General features: G+C 43.8%; 1 protein-coding gene across 2 annotated transcripts in view; it reads right to left on the bottom strand.

Moving 5' to 3' along the window:
• LOC308308356 (uncharacterized protein) overlaps positions 1–12,961 on the bottom strand; it is a 79,845-nt gene extending 66,884 nt beyond the window's left edge. For both annotated transcript variants that reach the window (XR_013963276.1, XM_080753781.1), the window contains exon 1: positions 12,773–12,961. Coding sequence is in view for 1 of the 2 variants with exons in the window: in XM_080753781.1 (XP_080609907.1) it covers positions 12,773–12,848 (76 nt within the window). In the remaining variant the exon portion in view is untranslated. The remainder of the gene's footprint in view (positions 1–12,772) is intronic.
• Between the last annotated feature and the right edge of the window lie 7,725 nt (positions 12,962–20,686).

Genomic DNA, 20,686 nt, shown 5'->3' with positions numbered 1-20,686 from the left:
TGCAAGAATCGGCCTCAAGGTGGCGCTAGAAGAGAGCCATGTGAGAATTGATGAATTGATGTAGTTTGGCAGGCAAGGAGTGTGTGTGCAAAATTTGGCATGGATCGGGGCAACGGTTGCGGAGACATGAGCAGGGAAAAAGTGTGACATGTGACGTGTGACGGACAGACAGACAGACAGACAGACGGACAGACAGCCGGTGGAGGTTTTGGTAGTAAGTGCGACCTACGGTCGCAACAAATCTAAACAGTAGTATTCATTTCAGGGATAAGAACAGACATAACGGGGGCGCCCGCTGGTCAAGGCGCATACCACATAATAGGCTATGATGCCTGCTGGCGTCGCCGGTTCGATTCCCGATCCGGACGACCTTTGCCACATGTCATTCCCCATCTCTCTCCCCGTTTCCTGTCAGTCTACTATCCCAGGGGTTTTTAAAGTGGGTGACGGGGCACCCTGGGGTGCCGCGACGGCAGTCCAGGGGTGCCGCGAGATAATTTGATAATATTTGGAATTTATTTGGACACTTTAGTATCATTTTAAACTTTATTTTAAACTTTACTTTACTATTATCTCAAAATTTTCCTTGCAACATAATCATCATAATTCATCATACAAGACTGTCGCACAATACTAGTGAAAACAGCCGATCTACAAGCACACAACGCCTCGCAATGCGAGGCGTTGTGTGCTTGTAGATCTGCTGTTTTCACTAGTTTAGTACATTTTATAGATGATAAAGAACGCTTTTGGACATACAAGGTTTCCACCCGACAACAACAATATGCTATAAATATAAGGTGCTCGGAGTGAAAATTATAATGTAGGGGTGCCTCGGATTAAAATAATATTTATGGGGTGCCCTGAGACAAAAAGGTTTGGGAACCCCTATACTATCCTATCGAATAAAGGCATAAAAAGCCCCAAAACAAATCTTTAAAAAAAAAAAAAAAAAAAAGAACAGACGTAACAATCAATATTAATCTACGTCAAGGAACGTCTTCTGGTTTTGCATCTTCCAGTACAGGCAAAAGTACAACTTTATTCAGAACAGAACACTGTTCCCTGCAACGTTAGGCTGCAATGTTAGGTTGACTCAAGAGAAAAAAAATCGTGTTTCAGCCATCACTTGTGTGAGGCCCAATAATCCTATAAGAAGAGCATAAAGAACGGCTCCATCTTCAACAGCAAAAGCCCTATAAGTTAACACATACAGGGGGTCCTTTATGTCTACAGGTTAACACATGTAGGGTCCTGAATGACGCTGTCCAGATCACAAGAGAAGTATGCAACAAATCAAATGTAAGGGAGAAGTGGGGCCAAGGGTGGGGGCGTCAATAAAGCTGTCTTCAATGCTTTAAGGATAGAAATAGGATTCCTCTCTCTAAGAGAGATCCTGAAGTAGACTTCAAGCATGAAGAACAATTAGGCCAAAATAACAAATACAAATAAATAAAATGTCTATCATACCCTATTATGTCTATCATATAGATGTTACTGTCATAGGTAAACTAATTGTAATTCCTCAATAGTTTTAACATGGGTTAGGGTTAGCACTGCCTGCGATAGTTGGAATTAATTCTCTGTCTGGAGTAAAAAAAAGCTAGAATATCATTGTTGTAATTAAAAGAGGAGGAACATTCAAAAGGTTTATAATTTCAGTGATCCCGGTAAAGGGAAAGAACAAATGAAGGCATAATGTTTTCCCCCATACGCTGCTAAAATCTGCAACCTCCAGACTACTAATTTAGTTTCTACTCTGCAGGGGAGAAGTTGCTGTCAGAAACTATAGGAGAACAAATTAGTTAATTAAGGTTCGCGGTAGTTAATAAATACAGACTTACTGTAAGTCTAACAAAATGGACTTTGTTTGGAGTTTTTGTTTCTGGAAGAAAAAAAAAATAGGTTCTAAGGGCACCTTGGTGTGTGTATAATAGGCAATCTCCCCAACTCATGCACTTCCAGAGTGAACGACCAAGCCTATCCTTACCTAACACACGAAAACAAAGACAAACATGTTAGCTCCCCAGATTAAAGTCAACACTGCAGAAGCTCGAGTTAGCATGTAGGGGCATGTGCGAGGCTACGGCCATGAGCCCGTCTCCTTGATTCTCTCTTATCTCTATATCTCTTTCAACCGGGCCCTCGCACGCCATGCTACGCACGGAACCAGGGGCGTCACAACAAGGGGTAGGAAAGTGGGACTGAGTTACCAGGGCCCAAGGTGGTGGAGGGGCCCTAGTAACTTTAGCTATTGAAAAATAGCAGATATACAAGCTCACAGCGTGGCACCGAGTGCCGCGCTGCGAGCTTGTATATCTGCTATTTTTTAAAAAGTCGTGAAAATGTGCGCAAATCTTTGAATATATGTATTTTTTAAGCGAACATTTGTAACTCAAATTTTGCTTCTGGGGTGTCCCTGGAACTAAATATTTTGAGATGGAGGTCCTTGGCCAAATACATATCATCTTCACATGAAAACGTTTGAGCACCACTGACATAGAAACATACGTTTCTTGCACACATTTTCACGATTTTTCAAAAATAGCAGATCTACAAGCTCGCAGCGCGGCACTTGAGCTTGTATATCTGCTATTTTTCAATAGTTAACATTCATGGGGGGCCCGCAGTGAATCCTTGTACCCAGGGCCCAGAATTTGGTGTGACGCCCCTGCATGGAACAATCCTCTTTTTTACATCGTCATTCTCGTTATCATGGCTGAACATTGGCTGCGTTTCCCAAAGCGATTTTGAGTGCTCGTAAGCTCAGGCATGGTCGTAGAGACCAAAATCGTCCCTTGCAGCCTGCGCAGGCACCTGTCAATCAAGAGCAACGAGGGCTTTCAGGAAACCGCTCGTCTCTTACAATGGAACCATGGCTGTGATGACGGTTGAATGCACACCTCATACGAATGGCCATCGTAAGGAGGATTTTAGAAGCAAACACCTCTCCCGCAAGTTTCCCACGGGTGCTGCAGACGTGTCTGTACGATTGTTTTTTTAAGGGTGCGCCGGGGCGCCCGTAAGCACCCTTTGTAGAAAACTGGAGCACTATATAACTAAGTATAACTATGAAAATGTATTTAAAAAAGCTATCTAAGTCTTGTGGATGATAGAGTAGGCTATTCTACACACCTGCTATACAAAATAAACAAGTGAACTATATATTTAGGCTATATAATAAATACATAAAACATACAAAGGTGAACTATGTTTTATGTTATGCGTGTCGCTTGCTTTGATATATAGGCTACAGAGAAATAGCGCACAACAACACACACTTACATAAAAAAGAACAAGCTTATTAGGCTGTCTCATTTGTTAAGTGGGTCCGTGGACCAGTGGGGTGGGGGTCCCTGCCCTGTCCCCAGCTAAGAGGCATGCAGCGATGCGTGTATAGCGGTGATAGAACTCGGATCGTCCCGTCGCAAGTCCAACACACAGCCCCCTTTGCCAACACGACTCAGCGACAACCAGACAGTCGGCTGGAGCCAGGCACGCATCATCCTACACTCTGAGAGGTAGCCTACAAATTAGAACCATTGGGTTCCTAACTTGCAAACTTCCAAACTAAAATATAGGATAACAGCCCTGCCTCTTTAGCCCCTCGTGCGTTGTGCCAACACTGAGGTAAAGAGGCGCAGGGCTGTTAAATATTTTAGTTTGGACGTTTGAAGTTAGAAACCAAATGGTTCCCAAATGCAACTCACATTTTGAGAGTGTAGGATGATGATCGCCGACTGGTTCTCCAGCGCTGAGTCTTGAAATCAGGCTAGGAAGATGAGGGTCCATTGGTTCATATAACTAAATGTAGCCCTATAATTATTACAGCCAAGACGAGGGGGACATCAGTCCTTATAGTTGAACACAGCAGGCTTAATAGCCTGACGAGTTGAGAGTTGGTCTAATGATTGAGAGCCCCGGGTTCGACTCCCGCTTCAGCAGATCGATATAAACGATACAAAGTCCATTTTGAGAACCAATACTGTATAGGCCTAGCCTATAAAATAAAATAAATATATATATATATATATATATATATTTAAGACGGGCAGTTAGTCAATTTGTGCAGTCAGTTATAGGCCTACCAACAAGAAACAGCGCTTTGCAGCTTTGCATGTAGTTTCAAATTAAAACTAGAAATACTGTTCCTTCGAAACAGTGTGGGCTCGATTCCAACCCAACAAATAGGATACTTTAAGGTACTGTAAGGTACAGTACCCTACAGTATTGTACTGTACCTTACTATACTGTACTGCACCTTACTGTACTGTACTGTACTGTACTGTAACTTACTGTACTTTACTGTACTCTACTGTACTTTACCTTACTGTACTTTACTGTACTCTACTGTAACTTACTGTACTTTACTGTACTCTACTGTACCTTACTGTACTGTACTTTACTGTACTCTACTGTACCTTACTGTACTGTACTGTACCTTACTGTACTGTACCTTACTGTACTGTACTTAACTGTACTCTACTGTACCTTACTGTACTATACTGTACTGTACTCTACTATGCCGTACTGTAACTTACTGTACTGTACTCTACTGTACCTTACTATACTGTACTTTACTGTACTCTACTGTACCTTACTGTACTCTACTGTACTTTACTGTACTCTACTGTACCTTACTGTACTGTATTGTACTTTACTGTACTGTACTTTACTGTACACTACTGTATCTTGCTGTACCTTACTGTGCTGTACGTTACTGTACTTTACTGTACTTTACTGTACACTACTGTACTGTACTGTACCTTAAAGTACTGTACTTTACTGTACTCTGCTGTACCTTACTGTACTTTACTGTACTCTACTGTAACTTACTGTACCTTACTGTACTGTACTTTACTCTACTCTACTGTACTGTACCTTACTGTACTTTACTGTACTCTACTGTACCTTACTGTACTGTACCTTACTGTACTGTACTTTACTGTACTCTACTGTACCTTACTGTACTATACTGTACTCTACTGTGCCGTACTGTACCTTACTGTACTGTACTCTACTGTACCTTACTATACTGTACTTTACTGTACTCTACTGTACCTTACTGTACTCTACTGTACTTTACTGTACTCTACTGTACCTTACTGTACTGTTTTGTACTTTACTGTACCTTACTGTACTGTACTCTACTGTACCTTTCTGTACTGTACCTTTCTGTACCTTACTGTACTTTACTGTACTCTACTGAACCTTACTGTACTTTTACTGTACTCTACTGAACCTTACTGTACTGTACATATTCTATGTGTTCTAGATCTACATTTTTGATTCTGTGTTTGGGAACCAGCAACTGTCAAATGGACTCCAACTGTAGTGGAGTATATTGAGTGCATATACTGTAGGCTAACAATCCCAGATCACATCTGTCCTCCACTATGTCTATAACCAAGGCGTTCTTCTATGTGGCCACTCCAGACTGAGGAGTGGAGCATGGCTTTTATTGTGTTTGTGGATCTGACTTGGAAATGCATTGGTTTTGATATCTCCCTGACAACCAACAACAACCACTAATATGGCTGACTGTCCCTGCGGGCTCTAGGATATATGGCTATGGGATTTACATCCCATCGCCCGGACTTGATTCTTGATCACAGCTGTGTAATCAGTAGAGTGGAGAGGGACATTTATTTATAGTTTTAACTATAACTATAGTTTTATACATCACACAGCTTAGATATTTGGATCAAATCAGAGAGCAGACCTGTGTGAACGCATTGATATAAATAGCATATCTGAAGTGTGAATATTGCAGCCACAGCGCCTTAATATAAACATGGGTCCCTTTCCTCACTAAACCCATTGGAAATGCATTGGGTGCTTAAAGTTAAACATTTTTATTTTTTTATAATTATACTACAAAACATTTCAAAAAGAAAAATACACGCACACTTGTCCTCAGTAAGCTGAACACATAAAAATTTGAATGGTGTTGAAAGGTGTAAGCGTTTAAGAGATGAAGCGCGCCAAAGTTTTGAGGATACTGACTAGTATAGAAATAAATAATGAAGATAACATACGTGTGCTCGCCTTCCAGGCGAGCCCACAACAAGGGGTTTGTGCGGCCAGTTAGCCTACCAACAGCGCTAAAAGTGTGTTAATTTTCAGTGTTCTGTTATGTTTTATTGATGGGCCGGCCCGATAGAATCACACAAGCAGCTGAAATTCATTTCGGAGCGCAGTTGCTGACGTCCTATCAATCGAAGCCCAGAGCCATTCAAGGAGAGAGTTGCATCATCTCCATTTACATGGGGCCAGAGTTGGCAGAACTCTCTAATTCAAGGCTCTGGCCAGCCTACTGGCGTGCGAAGGCTGTTTTGCGAGGGGCGCTTAGAAGCGCGTTTGAGAAACGCCATAATCGTTAGGACTGCAGCCGAGCGAAGGCCCTCGTACGACCAGCGCTTTGGGAAACGCAGCCATTGTGAGTGCTAGCTATTCACCTGACGAGCTTTGTGAGCCTTCCTTCCCATGCCGGGTCAGGTGTGTGGATACAGGGGTGTCACACCAAATTCTGGGCCCTGGGTAGTGGGTACAAGGATTCACTGCGGGCCCCCCATGAATGTTCTTCATAGGGGGAAGGGGGTTTTAACCCATTTAGACTGGGAAACACATTATTACGCATTATCTTGTGCTTTAACTATTGAAGAATAGCAGATCTACATGCTCACAGCGCGGCACCGAGTGCCGAGTGAAGTAAAAAATCATGAAAATGTTTCCCATCTCAAAATATTTAGTTCCAGGCACTCCCAGAAGCAAAATTTTAGTTACAAATGTTCGCATAGAAAAGGCACATCAAAGATTTGCACACATTTTCACAACTTTTCAAAAATAGCAGATCTACAAACTTGCAGTGTGGCACTCGGTGAGCTTGTATATCTGCTATTTTTCAATAGAAAAGTATACCCCCCCCCCCCCCCACACACACACACACACACACACACACACTTTTCAGGATTTTTCTTTCCAAAAACTGCAAAAGTAGCAGATCGACAAGCTCGAAGCGCAGCGCAGAGCCACGCATTTCGGGCTTGCCGGTCTGATACTTTTGATGCTTTTTGTGTGACACTGTATAGTGTGATCAAGTAGGGCGTTGATTTACGGAGAAAGTTAAAGGGGAGTTAGGCAATTCTGTGTGTATACAAACACACCCCCCTCCCCCTCCCCTCTATGACAGGCATCAAACAGGTAGTTGTCTTTGATGCTTTCATTGATAACCCAATGCAGGCATCGAGCGCCGCGTCAGCGCTGTGAACGTTCCCTTTTTAATTAATGAAGGGTGCTCCAACTCGCTGCATCGGTGCCAACGTCGGATGCCCAATTCGCCCCTTTTACATTCTTTATGCCGTCCGACCCCAGGGCTGGGTAAGAGAGATCACTAACAAGCACTTGACACTTTTGTGGCCCAATCAATTACCTCAGTGCACAACCCCTCTGAAGTTCAAAGGGAGCAATTAAGAGCTCTGGCTGAGCTCTCCCTGACAAAAACCTCTCTCCAAGGGATGAATGTCAACATAAACAGTGGAATAGAAGCAAAATACAGCCAGGGGGATGTGTCTTCTTGCAAGGAAACACCCCAGCCAGGGACGTGCTGGGCCCCTGATTCAGCCCGGTGCTTGTAGATCTGCTGTTTTCACTACTTTTGTGCAAACAGTTTAATTTTTACTTTTGTGCAAACAGTTTAACTTTTACTTTTGTGCAAACAGTTTAATTATTTTCCTAATGGCCGGCCTGGACCGGCCAGGAATGAATAATATAGTGACTGATAAAGGGGAATGACTGCTAAAAAATACATATACATGTATATGATATAAATAGTTACCTAGTTTCCCTTTAAAATATGAGAGGATACCCCATGCAGCCAGTGGGCCGGTAGCTACCGCATGAGGTAGCTACCGCATGAGGTAGCTACCGCATGAGGCAGAGGCTCTCATTCTCATTCACAGCAGGTATATCAGTCCACCGCGGCGTGCACGTGGGTAACTCGTGCACTCTGCTGTATCGTTTCCATTTCCCCCTTGGTGCGGTTTTGGCTTGGATTTTCTCCAGAACGGAGGCCCGATGCGAGGGCGTTTCTACCAGACAGATCAGTGTGGCTCTGCGTGGCACAGGGGCCCATCTGAGGATCAGTGTGCTTTCATTTGCTACATTTATTTACCATATTGTTGCTGCCAGGTAGAAACCTTGTTTCTCTATATTTCAGCGTCTTTTTTTTTGTAGATTAAAGGGGCCCCACCTTGCTTTTCAAAATATATATTTTATTTAAATATCGGTCCACAATACATTTTATACAGGTTTTAGCCTAAACAACGACTCAATTCAGATATTTGAATTTCATGTTCTCTCTGTCTGTAATTCCAGGCAATTTCAAAAGCAATACCAAAATGCCCTTTGTTGGCAACGGCCAACGGAGCGCTGTCTTTGGGCTAATATTGGAACGATACAGGAAAGATTAGCATGGTACCACGATGAGAACCATGTAGAGTCAATCAATTCAAGCCAATTTTAGTACCACATTACCTCATGGTTCCACCTCATATACTGTATATAGTCTCAATGGAATATAGCCTAGATGTTTTTGGGCTGGAAGAGACACTGGGAAGACCAAAAAATGAGAAAGAAGTGAAAAAATTTAAATTCCTGGTGGGGCCCCTTTAATGCTTTAGGGCACGGCTACACTGCACTTTTATTCTACCTATGGGGGTGGATTCTGCCAATGCATTTCAATGTGAATGGTGTTTGTTGCCATTTGTGGATTTCTGCAAAAGAAGAAAGAAAAAAAAACAGTCCATTCCCATTGAAATGCATTTGCAGAATCCTCCCTCATAGGGAGAATGACAGTGCCGTGTGACCGTGCCCATCAGGGACGTGCTGGGCCTCTGATTCAGCCCGGTAAAGAGTTGGAGAGGCCCTCATTGTGCGCTATAGAGAGAGATCTCTCTCTATAGCGCTGCTGCTGCTCAAAGATTTGCCATTTCAGATCATGACAAGTGACAAGCCAGTGGGCCAATTACTGTACATGAGTTATATTTCGTCGTTGTCTGGTGGAAACCTTGAATGTCCAAAATTCATCATTTTAAAAATGATTTAAACTAGTGAAAACAGCCGATCTACAAGCACACAATGCCTCGCGGTGCGAGGCGTTGTGTGCTTGTAGATCTGCTGATTTCACTACTTTTGTGCAACAGCCTTGTATGATGAAGCAGGGCTTTGTTTTGCGAAAAAACGTATACATTTGAAACTTGGAGATACGAGGTTTCTGCCCGACAGTGACGATACTTTGTTGGCCGCCCAGCCCCCAAAATGGAATGAAGGCCGACATTTTATTTATTTATTTTTCCTAATGGCCGGCCTGGACCGCAGAAAGAATGCACAATCTACAAGCTCCCAAAACATGCTGTATTGTGGCAAGTTGTTGTAGATCTGCAATATTTGCTTTTTTATTGTCAGTGAAAGTAGCTAAGTCAGTGGAGTTTATATATTAACCGATGATGGAAAGTATTTAAAAATTATGTTGTGCTTTAACTATTGAAAAATAGCAGATGTACAAGCTTGTAGATCTGCTATTTTTTGAAAAATCGTGAAAACTTGTGCAAGTCTTTGAATATTTCAAATCCTTCTAAGGTTTTTTGGAAAAAAAAAAAACATGTTTCTATGTCAGTGATGCTCAAACATTTTCACGTGAAGGACCCCCAAAATTATATGTATTTGGCCACGGACCCCCATCTCAAAATATTTAGTTCCAGGGACCCCCCAGAAGCAAAATTTGAGTTACAAATGTTCGCTTAAAAAAATACATATATTCAAAGATTTGCACACATTTTCATGACTTTTCAAAAATAGCAGATCTACAAGCTCGCAGCGCGGCACCGATTGCCGCGCTGCGAGCTTGTAGATCTGCTATTTTTCAATAGCTAAAGTATAAAATAATTAAGGCCCCTCCACCGTGGGCCCAAGTAACTCAGTCCCCCCCACCCCCTTGTGACACCCCTGATCACACACACACTGAAGTTGAGGGAAAACAAGTAAAGAGGATAGACAGGATATTTCTGCTGTTTGATTTATTTCCTCCGTGTGTATTATAGCATTACCCTTGTGGAGTCAACATAAAACGGTATAAAACAAAAGCACAAAGGAATTCAAGTGTTGCTAACACTTGTATTGCTTACTTACTGGTTGCTTGTTGTGATGATGGTGATTTATGAATGAAAGATTATTCTTTTACCAAAATATATCAAATACAGAGGAAAAAGTAAACCAGAATCTAAGATCCCTTAGATAAGCAAAGCCCTGAAATATGTTGTAGGCTACTGTACTCTGGGAATCTGTACTAGCCTACTACTGTTTGCACACTGCATTGTTATTAAATATCTGGTGCAATGTGATATCCAACCTGGTTGAACTTCTACTACTTCTACTAAGAGTTAGAGTAAGTTAGAGTAAGATGAGAGTAACTTAGTTTGATATAATTCACGTGGGGGAAACGTTAATTCAGTCCACAAGCCTTAAAGGAGAGCAAATCCCGGCTGCTACCCGTGACTTGTAAATAGACTAAGCCCCCATGCTCCCTGCACCCTTTTTTCTGCCTTTGTATTTGATGTTATGCTTTTGAAACTGATATTATCCTAGATAAAGTACTATGTTCTATATCCGTCTGTCTTTCAATGTTATATGAGATACTTAAAGTGTGGTTCCTGTGGAAATACGCCTCGCCTTTCTAGGATCTCCTTTTAGTTGACCTTGTACCAGTGATTTGTACTGTCATGAAACTGTACTTTTTTCTATTGCAAACTCCTAATAAATTCTTCAATCAATCAATCAATCAATCAATCAATCAATCAATCAATCAATCAATCCTTTTACCATTTAAACTATTCATGACCACGGTCACACAGGGGTCTGAACTCGGTCACACCACATAGATTGTAGATTTGCTATTTTCAGTATAGATTTTAGATAGGGCTTAAGTGGTTAATTCATAATGTAGATATAAGGACCGGCGATATGATCAACTTTGTTGGTAGTAGCGAGGAGGACTCAAGCAGCAGCGTTATGAATCAACTGCAGTCGTCTCGTTGAATGTTTCAGTAGAAGATGAAGATGAAGAGACATACAGAGTGGGTGGACGGCTCCTGCCATCTCTTGGTGTCATGCCGGAAGCGGTCCAGAGCAGATGGAAGGCATTCAAGGAAACTCGTCCATTTCCTGACGTCCGAGCGGCCCGACGTCTCTGAACACGCCATGAAAGGTGACAAGTGAACTCAGCCTGCGTCAGAAGCTGCTTGGCGTGCGGAAGTGAGATGTGGGCCCTGAAGGTGGAAGACGATGAGAAGCCGGACAGAGCGGAGATGAGGATATGATCAAATGGATGTCACCGAGGGGGAGAAAAGACAAGGGCAGAGCTGAGGCAGAGGATGGGAGGGGAGGGGAGGGGAGGGGAGGGGAGGGGAGGGGAGGGGAGGCGATAGCGTATGCGATGAGCAGATGGCAGACGAGAGACGGTGCGGACACAGCAAAGGCTAATGACTGAGTGAAATAACGTCAATGAACTTAGAGGAGGCCAGACCCAGCGGACAAGGAAAGAAATGTGGGGAATTGATGCAATGAAACCACCAATTAAAGAATTCTCGCGCGATCTTATACATCTGTCGCGTTGTGTCGTGAATTGCATAATGTTCACGGAGCCGTGATTTTTTTTTTTTTTTTTTTTTTTGCACAGACTGTAATTGCACCATCAAAATCTATAATCGTTGCATCCCCCGCGGTGTCGTTCTCCACCAGGGACGTGCTGGGCCCCTGATTCAGCCCGGGAAAAAGAGTCGGAGAGGCCCTCATTGCGCGTTATAGAGAGAGATCTCTCTCTATAGCGCTGCTGCTACTCAAAAGATTTGCCATTTCAGATCATGACAAGTGGCAAGCCAGTGGGCCAATTACTGTACATGAGTTATATTTCGTCGTTGTCGGGTGGAAACCTTGTATGTCCAAAACCGTTTGTTTTGTATTTATCATTTTAAAAACGATTTAAACTAGTGAAAACAGCCGATCTACAAGCACACAACGCCTCGCACCGAGAGGCGTTGTGTGCTTGTAGATCTGCTGTTTTCACTACTTTTGTGCAACGGCCTTGTATGATGAAGCATGGCTTTGCTCTGCGAAGAAACATATACATTTGAAACTTGGAGATACAAGGTTTCTGCCCGACAGTGACGATTTACTTTGTTGGCCGCCATGCAGCCGCCAAAATGGAACGAAGGCCGACATTTTATTTTTATTTTTTTTCCTAATGGCCGGCCGGGAATGAACCGGCCGTTCGGGAGTTGTCCCGCTTTTCCCAATGGCCAGCACATCCCTGGTGTGATGGACATTAACAGAGTATTTCTACATTGCAGTATCGATACTTTTACTTGTTGTCGATACTTTTACTTGAGTAGCCTACAAAATATGAGTACTGTTTCCACCGCTGCCCGTGACCGTGCGTCTGGATTCATTATCAGGGAATGGGCGTGTCCAGCTTGCATTTCACCGAGACCAAAGAGAGGCAAGAGATTTGCTCTCGCCATTTTCACCGTCAACTTAAGTTATTTCCCAAAATGGCCGCAGTTGAACTTATTAATTTATAAACCTCAAATGTATAACTATGTATTTTCTAACGAATTAATATGAAATTGTATCTTAATAATTCAGTATTTACTTGAGTCTATAGTAAACCAGTGCAACAATGTAGGCCTACTGTGACATATTAAAAACATTCACAAACCTATTCTGTGTAACTTAATCACAGGCTGCTTCAGCATGACTTCTTCTGACGCAGTTAAAAAGCTGTTGGAGGACATCTCTCTTTTAGGACACACTTCCTCTCCTTCAGGTCCACTTGGATGAGTCAACGTTTGGTAGCCTAGTATAGCCTATCGTTGAGTTCAGCAGAACACTGGTAATGATGACTTGATAGACAGCCTGTTCCTACTAGACTGTCCCAGATCAACACAGAACAGAACAATGCTCAGTTATAGGCTGACCAGGACCCACCCACTCTCCACCCACTGCTACAGCACGATTCATCGGCCAAATTCCAATCTCCCCCCTAAACTCACGGATTTAGGTGAAGTCAACATGGTAAGGGCTTGAGGGTACTCCCCCCTAGTGGTGAGCAAAGGAACTTCTGTGGACTCAGCTAGAGCATACATGGTCATACACGCACACATGCACACATCGCCATCGCGTGTGCGCGCGCACACACACACACACACACACACACACACACACACACACACACACACACACACACACACACAACCTTCCCCTTACTTGCTGGACATGAGTCATGACTACACTACAGTATTAAAGGTGTATTCAGTGATAATGAAAGTGGCCGGGGGTCATCTTGTCCCTTACTGGCCTTACAGCGTGGAAATGTTTAGTTTTTTTATAGATTTTTTACACCATTATAATGTTCTCGTTTTGATCATTAGACCCAATCACTGAACATCGGTAGGCCTACGTCTCCAGCTTCAGGACACCCTGTTGACAATAGGGCTTGAAGTGTGTGACGGAAGTGCTGCGGTTAACGGAAGTTACGTCATGCGATGCGGGTCTGTTTACATTCCCCAGCGAAAAAACTAAAATAGATTGTAGCTCTTAACTCACTCTGAATAGGTGTAACATTGCTTGAATCAATGCAGGAGACGTAGACCAGCTTTTTTCGTGCAGGGAATACGTTTGCAGGAACACCGCACTGTGACAAAAATACAGCTTCCGGGAAAATTCAGCCCCCCCCCTCTTCACGTCTTCTGCCTTCTATTGTCACCAGGCTTTTCTCTTCGCAGATGAGTAAGCCTGGCTACGCGAGGCTAGCTTCAGGATATGTATGATACCGATTTACTAGACTGTGGCATTTTATTGAGTTCAGTAGTTTACAATCTATAGGCATTTAGCAGACATCCTTAATTCAGAGCGACTGTGGTTCTCAAAACTTTTATTTTGACCATCATAACTAAACATCATAACATAACTACGGCCATACTCTACCCTGATTGATCGAGGACTGGCTAGCCACCTCTGAAAACCGAATCTAGCTATGCTCGCAACATGGGCCATGGTGGAAGTCCTTCAATGGTCAGCACAGACATTCTAGTGAGGAGAATGAATGGAAAATGTACCAACTGCATTTTTATTTGAATGAAATACAATCACTGAATATACCTTTAATGGACAACTAAATGGACATTTTCAATGTTTTTATTGCATACTGATCTAGTGATTGACTATAACAAGATACATGTATGCAAACTCACATGTTCATGACATTTGGCAAAGTTGTAGAGGGTTAGTCCGAATATCACTGAAACCAATTTTATTCCAATTGGCAAAAGGGGCGCGCTATGAGAACCGTTTGAAAATTCAAACTTTAAACGGGCATAACTCATATATCTCCATATATGGGCATAAAAGGGATTTGTTCCCCCTGGCATCACAGGGATCTCCATATCTCCATATATGGGCATAAAATGGATTTGTTCCCCCTGGCATCACAGAGATCTCTCTAAGAGAGCATCATTAATATTGATGACATCAGGGAACTCCATATATGGGCATAAAAGGGATTCTGTTAGTGTGACATCACAGTGAAGCGAGAGCGTGATGTCAGAGCGGCAAACCCATTCTGGTAGAGTGGTTCCCTTGACATCACAGTGACATCAGAGCATGATTGTGTATTTTTCTGAAACAAACACGCAGATAGAAAGAGCATAATTGAAGCTTTACATAGAGCCGCAACATTGGTGAGTTTGACGTTGTTTAATACAATCAGATAGCAAAAAAATTAAAATTAAAAAAAACATTTTGCATCCCTATGGGAGGTATCGCAACCCTAGATTCATTACTTTACACCACTGCAAGCGTGCCTATAAATCCAGTTATTGTGACCACTGCCAAGACCACTTGCAATTTGACTCGGCCATTACTCTGTCAATTTTGAACAAACAATTTAAATTTAATATCCATAGTGTCCATATTCACTGGAATGTCTGCTTTCATTTGCTGGTGCTCATTATTGTCTCCCAATAAAAGTATATCACGCTAAAATCGGCTCTCAGTGCATGAGCGCAGAAAGAGCACAAGCAGATCAGAACAGCCATCACATTCATCCATTGCTTTGGAAATAAAGATCTGTTTGGTTTGTAATAATATAAATTCCCTATAAACAGTAAATGTGGGTGATCATTATGTTGATCAAATATGGTTTTATTGAAATGCAATCAAAGCCTAGAGCAACTGAAGTAAAAGTATGGTTTCTTGCTCACCAAGTAGAACTAGTACAGACTGATCTTGATGCATCAAAGACCTAACAATTTTAATGGCCACTATTTTTCCACCTTCACTCCAGAGGGCCACATTGCATATCGTTACGTCCTACTTTGTCATTCTCATACAAAAGAAGCAAAAATAGCAGATCTACAAGCTCAAAACGCATCACACTGCGATGTGTTTTGAGCTTAGATCTGCTATTTTTAAATGGTAAATGGTGCATTTATATAGCGCTTTTTATCCAAGGCGCTTTACATAGATTGTGCATTACATTCACCCATTCACACACACATTCATAAGAATTTCATACACCGGTGGCGGAGGAAACCATGCAAGGCACCAACCTGCTCATCGGGAGCAACTAGGGGTTCAGAGTCTTGCTCAAGGACTCATCGACATTAACTCAGGGGGAGCCCGGATTCGAACTGGGAACCATTCGTGCTCTAATAACGGTTTCTCTACCCCTGAGCTATGCCGCCCCTACCGCATGTGTCCCCCGGGCTGCCACTTGCCCATGTATGGGCAGTATGTACAGTTAGCATATGCATGCAGTACATCAGCATGCATGTCCACGTCTTCGTGCGTTTACCCGTCTGTTTCTCTGTGTCCCGTTTCCCCTCTTCCACTTCTGACTGCAGGACCACCCCCCCCCCCCCCCCCCCCCCACCACCACCTCCACCACCACCACCACCTTTTTTCCTCCGTGGACCGAAGGACTCGTCCTCCGTTGCCCTTCCAGTTGTAATGACTCTATGATTCCGCCATGCTAATGATGTGCCTGTGGCCGGGGCCCTGCTGGGAGTAGGAGTAGCCCTGTTCTTATGGTCACAGACAGGCCTCAGGGCAGAGGGGCCTCTGGGGAGGCCATGGGGGGACACATGTAGGATAGACCCTCAGACAGATTGGCTTCCTCAGGCAAACGGGTTCCGCCGATATGTCATGTAGTGTGTGCACTTGTGTGCATGTGCGTGCGTGCGTGCGTGCGTGTTTGTGTGCGTGCGTGTGTGTGTGCGTGCGTGCGTGCGTGCGTGTCTGTGTTTCTGTTTAACACTCAGTATTGATACCCTTGGAATAATAAAATGATCAAGATTCTGTGTTTAATCTCAATCATCTTATTTTCCTTATTTACACAATCATCAGCAGAGACAGCAGTAATGACAGCAGTTGTTTTATTTCTGTTATGGAAATTCAGTAGTACTACTAGTACACTGTAGCTACACTTACATCTCGGTATACATGCAAGATGTGCGTGTGCGTGCGTGTGTGTGTGTGTGTGTGTGTGTGTGTGTGCGTGTGTGTGTGTGTGTGTGTGTGTGTGTGTGTGTGTGTGTGTGTGTGCGTGTGCGTGTGCGTGTGCGTGTGTGTGTGCGTGTGCGTGTGTGTAGTGTGAGTGGTTGTGTGTGTGTCTGCACGTGTGTGTGTTCACTGGCCGTCTGCTGGGGGGGGGGGGGGGGGGTTGTGGTTTGTGCGGTGGTGGTGATGAGCGAACACTACAGGGCCAATAATCTCTCATTATCAACAATTCCCCTGTGCTGTGCTGTAGCGGTGAGCGCCGGTAGCCTCCTCCTCCCACAGGCAGCGAGAGCGGAGTCACTCAGTCGATTTATTAGCTCACCCGCCACTCTCTCCCCCAGTCCATGTCCTCTACTGTCCCCCTGCTGCTACATCAGTGGCGTCAGTTCAGCAAAAAGCTAGGGTATGGCAAAAGATGGGAGTCCTCATGGAAAAGAGGCATTGCATTTTGTATAACACGGTGCTATTGTGAAAATAGCAGATCTACATGCTCACAACGCCTCGCGCTGCGAGGCGTTGTGAGCATGTAGATCGTCTATTTTCACAATGTCTAAAAAAAAAGTTTTGTCAGTTTTGTCAGTTTTTTACGCAGGTTTTCTACGGTTTCTTGGGCTGGACATGGCAGCCTGGAACGGTTGTTCAAGTGCAGCTAAACTTGGCATGTTAGTAAACGTGCCACAAGTAACAATAATGCATTGCACATGTGCAGCTGACCTGCGGAACCTGGGAATATACCATTCTGCCAAGATGGGGAGAATTAAGTGTGGAGAATATAAGTATAATACCTTGTTAAAGTGACCATTTTGTTCAGATTTGCACTTTATTTTACTGTAATTTAACAAAGAGACATTCATGGAATTATATTTAAAAGTAACTTTTATTTTCCCCCCTGGACCCAGGGTATGGCAGCTGCATACCCCTGCCATACCCAATTGACGCCCCTGTGCTACATCACTCCCTCCGCTTCTCCTCGCCACCCTCTCTCTCTCTCTCTCTCTCTCTCTCTCTCTCTCTCTCTCTCTCTCCCTCTCCCTCTCTCTCTCTCTCTCTCTCTCTCTCTCTCTCTCTCTCTCTCTCTCTGGACCCCCGCGGTCTTTCATAAAGCCAAGGTCTGTTTCCTCTCAGCTCTGATCTGCATCTCTCTCTGTCGTGATCTACTTTTGGTCTGTCTATGATGGGTTTCATATCCCTTATCAGAATCACAATCAAACATTATTGTCGAATCACATTACAAGCAACATGGGTGACATTCTTAACTTTTTCTCTGCCATTTTAAACATAGCCTGAACTCAGCAACTGCCAAATTGTCCTTACCTTTTAACGTGGGCACGTGCAGTCGTGCACGCATCGCACACGATCTGTGCATGTAACATGTACCGGCGTTGCAGACCGGACCACAGCTTTCTAAAAAATACAATCTCATTGGAAAAAGAAATATCCGTTGTTAGGCCGAATCTGGCACTGTTTACAGAAAAACTCATGTAAAACGCTGAGCTGTGCGCTATGGTCCTGCGAGGGCACGTGCGCGCACATACAGACGATCTGTGTGCAGATCATATGCCAGGCGGGTAAAAGAATCAAACAGCTTCCAAATACTGCGTGAAAAAAAAAAGATGTTATGGCCGTGCAGCTCCTTCCTTTGTTTACAATGCAAACCTATGGGATCGGAGCTATGACGCGGCCTCAGACCGGATATGGAAACCTAGGTCCCGTCAAAACAGGAAATACGGCCGGATACAGTTAGGAGGCGGGCCTAAAGAGTCAGAAACGGCTATATACAGTGATCATACTTTTAATTGTTTCATAATGATTAAAGCTAATTACATTTCAGGGATCTACGGGCATGGCAGCGCGGTACACCGGGAAACCTCCGGTTTGGACGGGGATAGCAGGAAATGAGTTAATTGTGCAGGCCCAGGGACGTGCAGAGAATGTTAGGGAGGCAGGGCTGAAATGTGCCAAAGGGCCTTTGGTGAAAATATTGAAAATAGCAGACCTCCAAGCTCACAGTGCGTCGCAGCTGAGCTTGGAGGTCAGCTATTTTCGGTACTTGATACCACACTAAGCTAAGCATAATGAAGTCAATTCTGGAGATGTGGCGTACAGCATGGATTTCTACAGAAAGAGGGCAATTCTTTCAAAATAAGATGCTGTGTTCAAGTTCAGGAGAGTTTGGACAAGGCAATTCTCTTGAACGCTGCCTTCAGGTATATGGCACGGAAAGGGGGGACATTTGCACTTCTTTCACCATAGTAAAAACAGCATTCATGGTCTGGAGAGGGCACTTTTTATAGACAGGTAAAAGGGCTGGGGCTCAAGCCCCCTTTGATGTCTATGTGTGCACGTGCCGGTGCAGGCCCATCAATGCAACTGAGAATAGAAGTAGAATAAAGTGCAATTCATCTTTTCTTTGGTTTTCATGTTTTCTTTTACTTAATGTTCTGTGTCTTTCCTTTCCTTTCTCCTCGGTGACTTTCACCCTGTTCTTCCCCGTGTCTTCTTAGCCTCGTAAACCAGTGTCTTCTCCCCTCTGGCGTATCCCCCCCCCCCCTCCATCAGCGTAGCAGTGAGACATCCATCCATCAGAGGGGAGAAGGGCCGTTGAAATCCCAAGCTGCCCATCATCATCATCATCATCATCATCACCACCAACGTCCCGGCCTTCGCGTCCATCCATGTTTGCATACGGACATAACTTAGCCTTGTTACATGTCAGAGTCCCCCATCACTGCCACATTACTGCGAGGAACTACTGTATGTATATCACAGGCAATGCACACAATGACAGTCCCTTCATATTACAGATCAAGATTTATAGAATAAACACAGGTTCTGGCAGTCATGTCCTACAGCTTGCGTAAAACATGCACACCTTATCGCTCGCTGGTGTGAAATCATAACTCTGTAAAAAGAAAAAAAGACAAAACGATAAATAATACAAATGATGATTGTTTGTATATGATGACATCCAAGGATTTGTTCCCTCCGGGGTCTGGTCCTTGATGCTTTGATGTAGCCTGCACGAGCGGCTGATCTGTAAGGAGGAGGAGGAGAAGCCGTGTTACACATAATACACTCATCTGTGGAGGAATGTGTGCCATCGTGTTGAGCTGATACCTCAAAGCTCAGACCTTGAGCCAGGGGCGTCACACCAGATTCTGGGCCCTGGGTACAAGGATTCACTGTGGGCCCCCCCCATGAATGTTACCTGTTGAAAAATAGCAGATATACAAGCTCACAGCGCGCCACCGAGTGCCGCGCTGCGAGCTTGTAGATCTGCTATTTTTGAAAAATGGTGAAAATGTGTGCAAGAAACCGATGTTTCCATGTCAGTGGCGCTCAAACTTTTTCATGTCAAGGACCCCCAAGATGATGTGTATTTGGCCACGCCCACGGACCCCCATCTCAAAATATTTAGTTCCAGGGACCCCCCCCACCCCAGGAGCAAAATTTGAGTTACAAAAATACATATATTCAAAGATTTGCACACATTTTCACAACTTTTCAAAAATAGCAGATCTACAAGCTTGTATATCTGCTATTTTTGAAAAGTCTAAAGTTACTAAGGCCCCTCCACCTTGGGACCTGGTAACTTTGTCCCACTTTCCTCCCCCCTTGTGACGCCCCTGCCTTGAGCTGCTTTATAGCGGCATCTCCCACTGATTGTAACACCGATCTCATTTCACACATGAGCGTGTGTCTCTCTCCACTGTGTGTCTACACTGCTCTGTAGTTAGCGCGTTAACATTAAACGTCTGCTCGCCCCAGGCACGATCACAGCGAGAGGTGGTGAAATGGCTCGATGGAGTGCAGAGGAAAAAGTGATGACATGGAACAAGAGGGGGGGAAATAGACTATTAAAGAGAAGAACGAAGGATAGAAAGAAAGAAAGAAAGAAAGAAGGAGAATGAAGGAATAAAACAGTGAACTAACTGCGTGTGTGGGATGGAACGTATCAACCCCCATTACTCTTTTGGCTCATGCCCCAGGCCGGACACTTGACCTGTATACAAGCTGCTAGATGCATCGTGGATGGATGGGTATCCGTGGATGGATGGAATGTTTTGCCATTAGA

The sequence above is a fragment of the Nannobrachium achirus genome (assembly GCF_963921795.1).
Source record: "Nannobrachium achirus genome assembly, chromosome: 22".
Classification (NCBI taxonomy): Eukaryota; Metazoa; Chordata; class Actinopteri; order Myctophiformes; family Myctophidae; genus Nannobrachium; species Nannobrachium achirus.
Note: the sequence above shows the minus strand (reverse complement) of the source record. Positions and strands in the feature narration are given on the sequence as shown.